Genomic DNA, 16,371 nt, shown 5'->3' with positions numbered 1-16,371 from the left:
TGAAGATTCTCATTATGTTGCTTAGGGGCCCAATTCGATTTATATTGACGTTATTTATTTTATTCATTCATTTATTTATTTAAATACTTTTCCTTTTAAGAGTTCTGAGGTTGGACATAGTTTGATGTGGTTACTAATGGCAGCTAAAACAATGTCTTCTATACTGTAGGTGCGTCTATAAATACATTTGAATCTGAATGGGTGCTTCTTTGACTTGATAAGTGTGTACGTGTATCATTAGTTAACTTCTTGCAGCTTTATCTGCAACTCTCGTGCTCTTAACTGCTGCCTGTCTTCGTCAGGGAACTTTTGAAAAAGGGATTGAGTTTCCTTCCCTGGTTAAATAAACTAAATTAAATTAAATCGATATTTCAGTTGGTACACTTTTTTTTCTGCTTCTCTGTTTGTCTCCTCCTCTGTCTGTCTGGTTTTCCACCACATCTGCATATTTTACCAAGTAGATCATGAGATGTCTTTGCCTTAGGCAGTCTTCATGCTGTCTTTCTATCTGTTTGCCACACAGAATCAAACGGAGTGGGGGTCCACCTCTGTAGAAATCTCTTTGACGACTTATAATTCATTTAGTCAAACCATCTGTTGTTTTCTCTGTATGCATGTGTATGTTATTATATTTCTCTACTGCAGTTTCTAATGTTCCAGGTTTACTAAATGAGTATTGCATCTGTTTGTTTCTTTTCTACATGGTTTTATGATCAAAAATATAACAGTTGCCTTCCCCTGTGTAGTTTCAAGCCACAGAAACAACTACTGTGTGAGGGTGAATGAGTTGATATGTGTGTATGCACTTGTATAACAGCATAAATGTTGATAGGTATTTTTATGGACTCTGGTGTGATTATGTGTTTATCTGCGACACCCAATCATGTTTGTGTGTATTTGTGTGTATCCTGCTCAGAGCACTGAAACAGCAGTGGGTTGTCAGTGTAGTGGAGATTATGGGGCGATAATAACATGTCCCCTTAACTTAAACAATGTACAGTACACGTACAGTATATAAACACTTCTCTGTAGCAAACTGTTTCCCAAACTGGAGTTGTCTTCTGGCTCAGTAGGCCACCATGGGTAGTGCGTAGCACTGTAATGATTTCAAATGCTTATCTCCCCTGCTTCTTTATGGTTTAAAAAATCTAGGAACGCACAAAATTCTGTTATCGCTTGGTGTTAAAGCAGCAATTTTATCTTAAATGGAAACACCAGACATAAATTCTTCATGGATAGCAATCATAAAAGATTTCCTACCTCTTGAACTAGTACAGTGAGGTAAATCTAACGATTTAAGCATTTCTCAAATGGTTCTTAACACAAACTTGTGAGAATAAAGAAAGTAAAACAATAATTTCTCTTTTTTCTAGTTTGCATTTTCATTAACTTTAATTTTTGATACATTTCTTTTTGTTTTCGTCTCACAGCTGGGTGCATCGATTGATTGCTACTGATCTGTTTTTTTCATATTGTCAAGTGCACGAAAAGTTTTACCATGCTCTTAATGCCTTAGCGATCCTTTTGATTTAAGTTTGTTTAAAGTACTTTTATTCTTACCTATTTGCCCTGGTCTGTGAGTCTCTGGATCTGGATATATATATTTATATATTTATATATATATATATGTATATATATATATATATGTATATATATATATATATATATATATATATATATATATATATATATATATTGAAATGTAAATGAACAACTGTAGACTATTAGAGTTTAACCTGTTAAAGCCATATGAAATAATGCAGAGGGAAATGTTAATTATGTATTAAAAAAAGAAACATCCCAATTTTGTCTTTAACAGTTTTCTAAATAATATTTGTGTATCATTTTGAGTACATTGGATAATGTTATCAATTAATTAGTTATATTCACATGTTAAATATTTACTTGGCATTATAGGGTTAAGAAAAATTAAGTAGTAATTAATTAATAATTAATAACACTCACCATGCAATATAATTGGAAATCCATCCATTTAAGCTCATGGGTATATCAGTTCTGTTGGTTTTCCCCATTAATTTTGAGTGTCAAGCCCATCATGTACAAATGACTGCGGTAAGTTGGATTGCAAAGGATTCACATTAAATATTTTAATCTAGAGCATTAGAAGTACATGTAGAATAAGCAAACTTCCCCAAATGAGGCTTAAACCAGGTGTTGATGTGATGCTAACCACTGAACCACCAAATGTGTCCAATAAAAAACTTGGTGTGTATATTAAGGTGGAAGATGCTTAATGTGCTGTGTTCCATCTGTCCGGCTACTGTATGACATTGATTAATTTGGAGATGGGGTGGAAATCCTCTGTATTCATGTATGCGTCTCATATACTTATTTCTATTCCTTCCCTTGTCTCCTGTCCTTGTAGCGGAATGTGGAGGCCACATCACCGGAGCAGTATCTGGACGGATTCTGTCTCCGGGATACCCCGCTCCCTACGACAACAACCTCCACTGTACCTGGACAATAGAGGCTGACATCGGCAAGACTATCAGGTAATTAGGAAGCAAATTACTACAACAAGCTCCGCACAGCCTAATATTGGTAGCGAAAGCAGGATCTTAAAAAGGCAAACATTTAGAGGAGTTCAAGCTTATAATTTATTCACTAATAAGAGATAAATGTTTACTGCCAAAGCCACCGCTGTGCTGGAGAGTACACAGCATTCGTCACTGTCATGGTTGTGTTTTTCAGCACATTGTAGCAGTTGTTGGCAGTCTGTGTCTCTTGACTTCAACTCTGACTGCTTTATTTTCAATTTTAGGAACGATTGTTGGTAAGATATTGCATTTTTGTGTTTTCTCAGCCTTCACTTCATTGTCTTTGACACGGAGGTCGACCATGATATTCTGAGAGTTTGGGACGGTCCATCCGGGCTGTCGGATGGTGGGATCTTGTTGAAAGAATGGTCCGGGCCAGCCTTGCCTGAAGATATCCACTCAACTTTCAACATACTCACGCTGCAGTTCGACTCTGATTACTTCATCAGCAAGCAAGGATTTTCTATACAGTTTTCTAGTGAGTAGATTCATCCCTAAATCAGATTAATCAAACTTAGACTGATCTATGATTCTCTGTATTAGTAAAAGACAATTAAAAAAAAACAAACACAAAAAAAAATCACTGATTTCTTCAAAAATTTGTGGTTTGGGCGGCTTCCCCTGCTTTATACCTCATATCCATTTATAAGAAGTCGGATAAAGCTAATTACTAAATTAGCAATTAAATGGACTAATTAGCAGTCCCATACAGTTTCTTAGTTACTATATAAACCCCATTTTTATTTGCAAAATTCTAATTAATCTGCCATTAATGTTTCATTTAACAGGATTTCTGAAAAACCTCTAGCCAAAGAATAACATGAGACATTTAATACACTTTGGGACTAAATTTCACTAAGTAGAGTACTGAGGGAGCCTGCTAGAGACTTACGGATCATTTTTGGTTTCATTACACAGGAAAAAGAAAAAAAAAGCACTGCTTTATTTCATGTTAATTAACATGGAAGGTAAGATTTCTTTAAGATGTTATTGTTGCATTGAATGATTTTATAGATAAGAAATTTGGGAGAGAGAGTCACTGATCCTCCATGAGGTACTAGTTGAGGTGGGTGAAACATCTTTTTAGATGCCTCTTGAAATCCTGGGGCAGTCCCCGGACACGTTGGATGCACCATTTCTCTCCGCTGGTTTGGGATTCCCCTGGAAGAGCTAGAGGTGGGGATCAGAGAGCGGGAGATCATGGCCATTTTGCTTAGGCTGCTTCCCTTGTTATCCTAAATTCGGATCAGTAAAGTTGAATTGATGGATGGATGAATCAAAAAATTGCATAAATTGTAACCCTAATGTGAGACATTGGCCTAAAGGGATCACTTTCTGAAGCTGTGGTTGCTGAAAGTTCTACTTGAAAAATAACCTTCAGAAGCATAAAGGAATAACAGGTATTTTGAAAAATATGGTGGCACAGAGTTGCAGTTTGACCCAGGACTAAGCCTTCAGTCTCCAGGGATTGGAGACCAGTCAATCCTTCTCTTTATCCTCTTTTCCTGCACAAACTACGTCTGTCATTTTACTACCTTTCCAGTGTAGTTAAGGCTTCTCGGCAGAAATTTCAGGAGGCAAATTTCATGCACCAATGAAATGCAATGATAGTGTTGAGACTGCAGCTTTCTTTCATTGGCTGCTGACAGACTGGTCTTCATGTTTATCTCTTTCTTTACGGAACATGAGGTTGTCAACCATGTTTATGTTCATAAAGTAAGGACGTTGTCACAATTTGCCTTTTCCGATTGTAATTTCTCACTGAGTGTGCAGAGTAAGATCATATAGCTGTGTATGAAACAAAGAGGAGAGTTGACTGACAGCGACCGAATACTGTAATTTGAACTAGTCAATCATCTTCACCTGCACACAGACGATTAAACAGAAATGCAAATAATGCCTCAAAGCCTGGGATAAAGGTTAGTTAACCAAACTCAGAAAGAGCACAAGTCTTGAAATCTGTGCAGTCGGGAAACATTAGCATGGGTGTGTTTTTTTTTCTCTATCAAACACCTGCAACTAATCAGTTAGTGAACCTACTGTGACACATGCAGTGAACACAGGTGTGATATTTGCCACAGCCTTTTTTAAAGTTCTACTCAATCTGCATAATGAATGATAAACACCTGACATGGGAGAGAAACAAATATTATAATTTTTCAATTTTACCTAAACATTTACAATTACAACTTGAGCCACTAAAACTCCACTTTCTGTGTCGCTCATATGCATCTACACGCTTTAGTGTGGATATCCACAAACTTCAACACGCATGAAATTCCATGAATATTTTATATCAACTATTTTCTGTCTCTCATTTTTTTTATAGCATCTGGCCATTCATCGCTTATTTAAAACAATAAATATTCACGCACATCAACATGCTAATCAAAGCGCTGCTTTTCCATTACTATGGTAATAACCCCTTATATTTAACTCTGCGTTGATTTACTGAAGCATTGCAGTCATTTTCTACACAAAGGTTTCTGGATTTATTGAGCATTATAGGTGGACTTATTACAAATTTCTTGTGTTGTGTTTTCCCTTTCCTTCTTTTCACTGAACTAATGGAATGGTGCTGTTTAGTTCTTGGAAAAGATTTAATTTGGTGTTAGAATTTGCTGTTTGCATATAAGGACAGCCCATCACATGAGCCATAACTCAGTGAACGCACCCGCCTCTGAGTTTCAAGCCAGCCCCGGCTGATGCAGACAAATGTCGCAGAGTAACAGGCTGTGTTCACAGTGCAAGACAAATGTCATCCAGGGCTTGCCCTCAGACTTTGAAAAGAAGCCTCCACTCATGTGAGAAACTTTTCATTGCTTAGACAAGACACGATTTGGTGATCATACAGTCTTTGTCTAAAAGATGCTTTGAAAAAGGGCAGATGTCATCCCATAAATGGGGTCATCTTATACTCTGGTTTTTATTTTTTTCATGGTTTGCTGTCTTTGTTGTGTACTTGTGAGCTTCCTCACCCGCAGAATGGAAACCACTAATGGAGATGACAGATAGAGGTACTTCAAACGTAACTTATATCCCACTTTCAAGCTTGTGATGTATAAAGAATGTAGAGGCGATATACGATGCACATTTGTGCCCACAGTGCAGGGATATCATTTATATATGGTACTTGACTATTGGAAATTTTCTCCCCACATTCCTCCACTTGCTTATGGACTGCTCCATAAGAGCTAGCAGTCCATTTGAACAGATTAGATTAAAGTAAAGTTTTTATTTGGATTCTATTTTAATATCAAAAGGACACAATACAATAAAAAGCTTCAGCTGCAAAAGTAGCACAAACACCTGCAAACCTCCAGGGCATGCCTCTACAGTATAGCTGGATGAGGCCAATTAAGAAAATTAAGATGATGATGCTGACATCTCTTGGACCACCTCTGTAACAAAAATGAAAGTCTTAAATATCCAATTTACATGAGTATTGAGGCTTCAAATTTAAGACCTGGGAACTTTGGAAGTTGTCCGAGCAGTTGCTCTCTTGTGACTCATACTACAAGCTTGTCAAAATGTTCCTTTAGAGCTTTTTCTCATTTTTCTTCACAAACATACTCAGCCCAGCCAAGTTGACACAGAACATTAGTGGACAGGCACTTTCAGGTCCTTGCTGCACTGACTTTGGGTCCAGACTCAACCTGAATCACTCCAGGACATTAACACTTCTAAGTTAGCTTGACAGTATGATTAAAATCCTTGTCCTCTTTATACAGAGGTCATGCTGCATAGATGCAAACAAGAAACCGCTGCTTCCCTTCTTTTGTTATTCATACAGCCACAGGAGAAGCAGTGTTGCACCTTTTTAACACCTCCTTTCAAATAACTATCTCATGTTGCACAATCCACTGGATGTGCTTTTCAGATCCAGCTTTTCTGGTTACAGCAGTATGTTCTGCCAGGCTCACTGTCTCTTTTTCCTTGCATGGTAAGAACTTGATTAGATAGTTTGGTCTTAGCCTGAACAAAGCATGTATATACATGCAAATGCTGCTGCTCATGTAGTGGAGTGGGCATCTATTAATCTTCTCTGTTGTGTCCTAGATCCTGAATTCCATTCTTTAAATAAGGATTTCTGTGAAATGAATGTAATTTGATGTAATTCATGTTGGCAAAATCTAGGCCGATTTTATAGAAATGTATTCTACGTTGAAATGAGAGGATCCAAATCAGAGGATGTAGGATAGTGAGAAATTAATAACAAAAAAAATGAGTATTAGGTACTCCAGAAATCCAAAAACTAAAAGGCTGAAAAGCAGGAAATAGGTTGGACATGGCTCGGAGCGAGAAACACACGGGGACAGTGGCAAAGATGTGCAACTGAGTAAAGGACACCTGCAGTAGAGTAATGGGAAAGGTGATGACTCATATAAAGCAGGTTAGTGGCAATCACAAATGAAATGTAAGCGTGAAACAGAAACAGGTAGCAAAACTCGGCAGAATGCATTAAAGATCAAGCTTAACAAAATGAAATGGGGAGTAAGGCTAACTAACCCAGAGATTGGATAACAGAATTCAAGATAAAGCATGGAAATTAAAAGATGATGGGTTAGCACTAATGAAAGCAGACGTTGGTCATCACTAAAAACGTTGAGCGTGGCAATGGTCTGTTGAGTAATTGTTGTTTTTCTGGCCGGTTTGCAATTAAAGGCTTGATAGATGGAGCGCTGTAATGATGGTTATCCTTCTATGGAGGTTCAACCATTCTCACAAAAGAACTCTCAACATCTTTTATGGAGACTATTGACTAGTTTGTTAGCTGTCTCCCTAAATCCCCTCATCCCTGAATTCTCCATTTGCCGGAGTATCATTCTGTTAGTGATTTGTAACTTTTTTTTTTCCATTTGGAAATGAATGAGGGTACCATCTTTACTGGCTCTTTAAATACTGCAGAAAGCTTTTTGTATCCTTTTCCAGATCAATGATTTGACACAGCCCCATCTTGCAAGTAAACTATGCTGACAATTCTTTCAATCCCTTGGCTAGGTTTTCACTCTGGCACCCACCGTCAGCAGCAATACCTCATATAGGCAAGTGTGTCAACCCTGACTTATGATGCCCTAATTACTGTCTCCTACTAATATATAGTATGTCATCACACAAATAAAATATTTTCATTATTTCAAACATTCTACAAGTTTTATATATTTTGAGCTACAGAGCAGATCACGACTTCATTCACAATGCATTCTGGATAGATGTGTTTGAGTACTGTTGCAAACTGTTAGATATCAAATTAATGTTCTCTAAAGATATAGAATCCAATAAAAAGATTTCCCAGGTAAGAAAAAAGGTAAAGAAAGCTTTTTTTAAGATGTAGTTGTTTTTCTTCCTTGCAATGCCAAACCCAGATCCATGATAGGCTTGTCAACTGCAGCTAATGAGACAGTGCTTACAGGTGCTGGTTGTTGTAATAGTGGCCTATAAAAAAGTGATTTTCCTTTTATTGTGTCACACTCATTACTAACCATATAAATCCACTCATTGTACCATTCACAAGAGTTGGCCAAATGAGCTCTGCTGGACATGATTTCAACAACAACCTGCCATGATTAGTCTTTGTGATTTACAATTAACGCTGTTCTCAAACTTTTACAACCTTATATATATTGAAAGTTAAATTATAACAAAACTGAACCACAATCACATCACACATGTTCCATTTGTGATGTAACAATTTTAACAATCCGAAGAGTGTATCTTCAAACAACTCAGTTCTGTATAAATGGTTTATCATGACCAGAAATAATGGATATGAAAACGTTCCTTGTCACAATGTATTGAAAATGCTTTAGCATTTTTTTGTGTTTAAGCATCGGGACAAAGTCCCAATGCTTAAGGAAACCCCTGCACCATCATGGAGCAGGCAATGTAGGTCATATCAGTCTAGTTAACCCGACCAAGCTCACTGCTTAATCCAAAGGGAGAGCCAACAATAAGAAAGCAAAAAGACAAGATGAAGTTATTGTTTTAATGAGCCAAGCAAGAACAACTGCTGCATTATTAACTGGTGCGGGTGAGTGTGAGCAACAATAAATCAAATAATAAATCAGGTGTTGTAAGTACAATAAAAATAAGATTTATCAGGTTTTTTTGTGATATAGACTACACTAGATTCTTATAATTGTAAAAGTCTATTTAGTTATTCATGTGTTGCCCCTGCTGCAACAGTGCTAACATGGTAGAGTTATGTATGGTGGTGTAATATTCCAGCTTTCACTTTCAATCCAACGGAGTCCAATTTAGTCCAATATCAATATATGTTTATCTTCCTTTTCGCTCTCCAGCCACAACTGCAACAACCTGCAATGATCCTGGCATCCCTGTAAATGGTTCTCGGTACGGTGACAGCAAGGACCCGGGTGACAGTATGACGTTCCAGTGTGATCCAGGTTATCAGCTGCAAGGACAAGACACCATCACATGTGTGCGGATGGATAACAGATTCTACTGGCAACCTGACCCTCCAACGTGTATGGGTAGGTCTACGGTACTCTGGATTGCTGGGTGCAAAGCTAAGGGTTGAATTTCTAAATGGTCAAACCAGAGCTTCAACAAATTTGAGTTAAAACACTAACCCTTGAGTTAACAAACCTTGATATGAGTTTCATATCAAATCAAAGTCAAGTCAAAGTAGAGTTGCTTCAGTCAGCTCTGTGTATGTTGATTCTTAGTGATTCAATTGCACCACAGCTATAAAAAAGAATAAATAATTAAATATGTGGAGCTCAAATACCATGATTCATCTTGGCAATGCAAAGTACTCATTCCTTCTACGCTAGAATTAGAGCTTCTACGCAATGCATAGGTGAATTCTAGTCTCCGAAATGTACAAGATCAGTTACCGAATTAAATTAAACCTGTTCCAGCTTTACGAAGGGAACATGACAAAAAGGAGTCTGGGTTTGTAGAGCAAAACCTGCTTCCTGAAATAGGTCCCAGTTGTGATTGTGGACTTAAGTTACATATTTCTTCGGAAGAAAATAGGGGAAAATATGTAAAAAGCCCTACCCTATCTAGTGTCCATCATTCACTAGGTGCTGATGCGCATATATCTGGAAATCAAAGTCTTGAGTTTTGTCTAACTGCAAAAAATGGTTTAGAATGTGTTCTCAAGAAAGAAAATTGAAGTTCGGTGTGTACTATTGCATTCGGACTCCAGTCCTCGAGGGCCGGTGTCCTGCATGTTTTAGATGTGTCCCTTTTTTAGCACACCGTGATACAAGGAGCTGTGTCATCAACAGAACTATCCAGACTTTGATGACAAGCTGGTGACGATGATTAATTAGAATCAGGTGTGTTAAAGCAGTGAAACATCTAAAACATGCAGGACACCGGCCCTCCGTGGATTCAGTTTGACACCTGTGCTCTAAACTATAGAACATTTTGAACATGTTAGCTTTTTTCTCAATTATCACAATAACTGTTATTTTCTAAACCACAGCTCCATGCTTTTCTTCCACTATTTCCCCAAAAAAGGTTCTTAGGACAACTTCCTTATTAAAGAAAGGATGTGACTAGAAGACCTGAAAGTTATTTAGCTGATTTAGTGGGATCAAAGACACAATCTGTAATAAAATTAATAATAATGTATTATCTATATTTTTATTAATAATAATTGATGTGTATTTCCAATTTACAAGTCCAAGCATCTTTGTTTTAGCATATGCTTAGATAGCTTTACAAACACTTTCTTCTTAATGGGCCGCCTCTATACTTCTCTATTGGGCTGCAGTTATTATTCCTAAATAGCTTTATCTGGTCACTTTTCATGCCAAGTTAATTAGAGGAAAATCAACACAGATTACTATAAAGGTCCTCGGCTGCTGCGTTTTTTTTAATTACTGAAGGATCAGAGTGAGGTATGACTTCACCCACAAGTGAGAGTGAGATTTAAATAACATGAGCAAGCTGGTAAATATCCTGCACCAAGTAGCATGTTGTCCACTTGACAAGCAGCAGCAGGGACCACAGGCATTTGCCTTCTTATTACATGTGGGACGCTGCTGCCTCATTCTCTGTCTCACGCTTCGTCTTATCATACAGCAGCTCTCAGTGGAAGTCCTCCAGAAACATCACAGCCTCGTTTTCTTTTGTAACCATTCCTGTGAAACCCATTATGCAGTGTTACTGATACCGTCTTTGACCTCATACGAGTGACCTCACGTTTTGCACAGCTTTAGATAAAATGTAGGACTTAAATCAGCCTTCATTTTTGCTTTACTCCCATGCCTCCCTCCCCTGCACTTTCACCTCAGGAGGTGAATCCCTCATGTTTAAAAGCTCAGATAATTAAACACATTACACTCAATACTCCAGTGGAGTGTGTTTGTGTGCCTGTCTGTAAGTGATTTGCGGCTAATGCCTTTGTTTACCTCTATTTCTCTGTTGATAATCCGTTCACACACCCATACCACCCCCGAGATACCTCTTCATGTTTCAGACCCCTACTTCACATGCCCAAATTGCTGCTTGACTGCATCTTCCCGTATTTCTTCCCAGTATCTCTTCCCTGCTCTCTGGCTCGAAGTGGGATAACAGTACTGCTAGGGGCGATTTTTTTTTCTCTCCTAACTACCCCCAGCTCCATACTCTGTAACTAAATCTCAACATCTCTCGCTTTGTCTTTTGCTCTTTCATTGTCTACAGCCACCTGGAGGGGTAATATTTACTGTCTGCAAGGGGTGATTTTCTCTCACTCAAATAACCTCTGCCATACTTACCGCGATACCATTACTAACTCATTTCCACTCTGCTGTCCTGTGGGGGTTAAGTGAGTGGTCAATCAGGAGTCATTAACCTTCCAAATAACATCAAATCAAATACTTTGTAATACATATTCGTCTTTCTCTACTTCTCCCATTCGTTTGTCTGTAGCAACCTGCGGGGGGAACGTGAGCGGCCCCTCTGGTGTGATTCTGTCTCCCAACTACCCCCAGCCATACCCCCCTGGGAAGGAGTGCGACTGGAGAATTAGAGTCAATCCAGACTTTGTCATTGCCCTCATCTTCAAGAGGTAGGCCAACTGAGTTTAAAACAAGGTGTATGCAAAGACCTCATCATTTACCTTACTCCTAAAATCTATGTTAACGAGCTTTGCTATGAAACGGATGATGTTATTTGTTTCCTGTTTCATTTGTGGTATCAAATGTGGCCCAGTTTAATTTGATGGAATATCTGAGAAATTTGTATACAGAAATCAAAGATTATGGCCAGGTTGATACTTCAATGTTAGACACTTTCCATCCTTGTCATGATAATACTACAATAAAATCCAGTGTGAAAGCAAGAGGCGATTTTTGATCGGATCTCGCTAATATCGCTAGATGATGAACACGTGTTTTTAACGCGTGTTAGCAATGCTAATGGCGTGTTATTTGTCACCTCGGGCCTGAGGGCAAGTTGAAAGGAGGGGAAGGCGAGTTGGAAGGCGTTATCTGTGAAACATAACGTAACCTGTGGGGGCGTGTGAAATGTCATATTGTCCCTACACCAGCAACATTCATACGCCGTCAGACAGGTGTCGTTTTCAAAACGAAGAGGGATGAACATCGGGATGAATGTTTTTGGCCGGGTTTTGCTTCTTGCAAAGCCCCGGTTTGTTATTTTTATGGCCACTTGTTCAAACAATGGATCATCCTTACGTGTTCTACAAACCCCTCCCACAACCCGCAAACCTGGGTAAGTTCCGTTTACAGAGACCTGACCCGTGGTTGAGTCTAACTACCCTCGGAGCCGAGGTATTTGTGGGGCAGCTCGACATGCCACCCATGTATGGAGCCAAATCAAGGCCAAAATTTTTGCTAATTGGAAAATAAAATTTGAACCTGAAAATTATTTTTTACAATTTAAATTTTTTTTTTCAGTATCAAATCTTTTTTTTTCAGTTTCAGAACTTTTTATTTCAGTTTCAAATCTTTTTTTCAGTTTCAGATCTTTTAAGTTTCACATCTTTTTTTTTTTCAGTTTCACTTCTTTTTTTTCAGTTTCAGATCTTTTTTTTTTTTCATTTTCAATTTTTTTTCAAAAAGATTTGAAACTGAAATAAAAAGTTCTGAAACTGAAAAAAAGATCTGATACTGAAAAAAAAAAATGTAACTGTAAAAAAGAATTTTCATGTTCAAATTTTATTTTCAAATTAGCAAAACTTTTGGCCTTGATTTGGCTCCATACCCATGTCGGTCAATGTAAAGGGGGAATCCGACACGCTAGGTCCACGCAGGGTGTTCGCCAATGTAAAAGGGGGTAACAATAATCACAGCTAGAAGGACCTGGATACATTTCTCGCCAGGGATGCTGTGGGTGTTGATGGTGTGTTTGCTTCATCATGTCATCAGCACCCACAGCCAGGGTGGGCTTGGAGACAGGGCCTGTGGAGGGCCTTAGAGAAAGGTCCCTGTGTTCCCTTAGGTAGCTAGTGTGAGCTACCCTCACAAAACCATGCAGCAGTCCTGGGCTATACATGCCCCCTCTGGCCAGCCAAATGCAGCGAGGAGGATCTTGCTGGAATAACGTGATCCTTCCACGCGCTACGTCCGGCCAGAGAAGCCCCACCCTGTTAGGTGAAAAGAAGAGCCTGCTCACTTCTCAAGTAAGGAGACTTGAACTCAGTGCGGGGCCCTCCCGGGGTTGGTAGAGGGGGAGCAATGTCCAAGATTGACTTAGGTATGAGCATTGGGTGAAAAATGTGGGGGTAAAAAAAAGGTGACATTAAAGGGGACCTATTATGGCAGCTAATACCTATTTTAAACAGGCCTTGAATGTCTTAAAAGCAGGCTTTTGATTGTTTTTGCTAAATAAATTAGAAATTCAGCCTCTGAGTCATGTCTTTATCTTCCCATTCTCTAACCTCATTATCTATGCGGGATTCTGAGTGGGCGGGGAGGCTATGATAATGAGGCACTGTGCTGATTGGCTGCCTGAATGACGCGATACACCGCTACGAAAAAAATGGTGGAGTTGTTGTTGTTCCGGACAGAGTTAGTTGTGGGCGTGGTTTCACGCATCGGAGGCCAACCGATGCAAATTGCATTTTGGTTACGTAACGACGGGAGCAGAATCTGAACGGCTCGTAGATCCACATCACACTGGATGGCTCAAACGGGCGGCTGTACAGACACTGCAGAATTTGGTTGCTTTCCTCCTTCTATGAGTTGGCAGGCTGAGGGGAGACCACTTTATATATGTTAAAGCAGGAGAAAACATGCTTTTCATAATAGGTCCCCTTTAAGCTGAGTGAGGATATGAACTTTCGGCTACTTAGAGAAGACATGGTTATTGATATGTGGTTTGTATTAATTACTGGTTCAGTCATTAGTCTGGTTGATAATTGTTGTTGATCATAATGACACGCTATAACGAGAAAGGTAGAAGATGAATCACCGAACAAGTTTTTATCCTTTTTAATTTTGTGAGAACAGGACTACTACTGACACAGGGCAGACAAATTATTACAATGAAAGTATCTACTGTATCTTTAATTAATTTGCCTGGAGACGTAAAGCTTTTTTTTTTTTTTTTTTCTATATTGAACCCATGAATCACAGTGTCTGTGTATTGAGAGATTAAGCAAGATGTATATTATAAATCATGCAAGTAGCATGCCATGAGACATTGTCTGCTCCTTCTAACAACATTTCCTAAAAGGTGACTAAACATAAACCAAAAAAAGTCCTTCAAAATACAACTCTGTCCCAACAAGCCGAGAAAAACACATGAAAACATAATATTAACATTTGATTTGATGATGTAGGTAGTTTTTCTTCATGTTTGAACAGAGCTCATCCCAAGAGAGCGCTTGATGTCAGTTCCTGTCTCTGTAATGTAATACAAGTCTTGATGTGCATGTTAGATCTTCATCATCTAACATTAAAATGTCCCTTCAAATCCTGAAAGCACCCTTGAAAGACGTGGTTGAGAGACAAGGCAGGACTTAGCATAAGCCCCAGCACACAGATCTTTTAATGCCCTAAAACACACAAACAAATAGTTTGGTCTCCTTTACATGATCATATGAGTCCATCTAGTGTGCTGGTAGATGTGCTATTATTGGCTTGAAATTGAAAATAAGAATCCTGTGACCATTTCCATGTTTTACTGTTTGATAATTGGGTGATTTGTATTTATATTTCAAGCACAAATGGTGCCTTATTGATGAATGTTTTATTAGTCACAGTGAGTAGATAGGAATTAGGACTGCAGCTTAAAACGTAACAGAGAAGATAAATACCAAGAACTTTCTCCAGATTGCCAAAGGAGAAAAAGTGACCCCTTTGTATTTTTATTTTTTTTTAACTCAACGATTTCCTGCAAGAAATATAATTTCCTTCTTTTGTAATGGTGAGATATGTTTATTGTTCATTGAGTTAACATTGGTGTGTACTGCCTTTTTGTTATTGGATTATTGGGATTTTTTTTTTAACTTTCTTTATGTAATTTATATTAGATTGTATTATTGTTGTATTCATTCAAATGTACCTTTGTAGCATTCCATTATCATTATTATTGGATCATAGTGTGTGATTTATTGGTACAAGACATTTTTAAATGTATAGGTTTAATACACTTTTTGTTTACTGTGTACGTCAGAGATTATGGTGTTGTCCCATTTTTTCCTCTGTGAGATCTTAAAGTAGATTTTTGACATTTAGACGCTTTAGTATTCAGACCCTGAATGTATCACTAATGCACAAGGTATTAGCTTGGATATTTAATGCTTTGTCAGTGCAAAGCAGGCTTAGGTGCAGTTAAGCCCATTCTGCACCGGATATAAACACAGGGCTTAACATTGAATATTCTTTGCTCTCATTTCAACTTTGCTGAAGAAGTCCTGCCTAATAACGAATATTGTTGTAAGTCAAATGAGATAACAATTTCACCTTTGTGTATATGTGTGTTCAGTGAAGCAAAAGTAAGTCACAATTGGCATTTTGCGATTTTTTATGGTGTATTAGCATCACAAACCGTTCCTGCTTCCTCCAGAACTGCCAGCATGGAAATTACTTAAGGCCTACTGTATGTTTGTGGTATAACAGCTCAGCTTTTCTGTATTTGGTGATGAAAGCAAAATGTTGGACTACAACAACAGAGACTGTGTGTCTACTCATATTTATGCTTTACACTTCCCTCTTTCTCTTGTCCTTATCAGTCTTGGCTGACACGACGCAGAAAGGATCAAATGTCTTCCTTGAAAGATTGTGAGCTAGTACCATACTGAGATAGTTAAACTTTAAAACCACTGAGAGCTGTTTTAGGTGGCACAGTAAACAATGTGAACACATATTTGGTTGGATTTTACAATCAAACTCACTTAAACACGTAAGACATAACTGTGAATTGTGTTCACGTGATTGACACACCTTAAACAAAGAGGAAGATCCATTTTCCAATCCACCATTTTTTTTGAACAATCAATAGACCATTTAGAACGGGTAAATGGTATTCAGAATGGATTTTCAGTTAGAGAGGAAACAGAAAACAAAAAAAAACTAAGCACCTCAGACAAAATGTCATTCTATGCCAGTACACAGTGTGTGAAAAATAATGCTTGACTTTTGGATAAATATTTAAAGATTTGTTGTGGCTCTAGTAGGATTTATTTTGAAAGAGGCTAGACTGGAAACTTGTTTTTTCTTTTGTTTTTTGTTTTTTTTTGTTTTTTTTTATTTATTTTTTTTTGGGGGGGGCACGAAGGCAATAGCCTATGTATATGGTGCGACTGCTCAACCAATTGAGCTATCACACAGTATTCATATGTATGTATGTACAGGACTGTCTCAGAAAATTAGAATATTGTGAT

At 38.1% G+C, this 16,371-nt stretch overlaps 1 protein-coding gene across 1 annotated transcript in view; it reads left to right on the top strand.

Moving 5' to 3' along the window:
* Positions 1-16,371, top strand: part of LOC133463077 (CUB and sushi domain-containing protein 1-like) — a 604,241-nt gene that overhangs the window by 434,923 nt on the left and 152,947 nt on the right. The window contains exons 27-30 of the mRNA XM_061744534.1: positions 2,387-2,513; positions 2,825-3,036; positions 8,861-9,052; positions 11,451-11,589. Of these exons, the coding sequence (XP_061600518.1) occupies positions 2,387-2,513; positions 2,825-3,036; positions 8,861-9,052; positions 11,451-11,589 (670 nt within the window). The remainder of the gene's footprint in view (positions 1-2,386; positions 2,514-2,824; positions 3,037-8,860; positions 9,053-11,450; positions 11,590-16,371) is intronic.

Source organism: Cololabis saira, chromosome 2, assembly GCF_033807715.1.
Source record: "Cololabis saira isolate AMF1-May2022 chromosome 2, fColSai1.1, whole genome shotgun sequence".
In the NCBI taxonomy this organism is placed as follows: Eukaryota; Metazoa; Chordata; class Actinopteri; order Beloniformes; family Belonidae; genus Cololabis; species Cololabis saira.
Note: the sequence above shows the minus strand (reverse complement) of the source record. Positions and strands in the feature narration are given on the sequence as shown.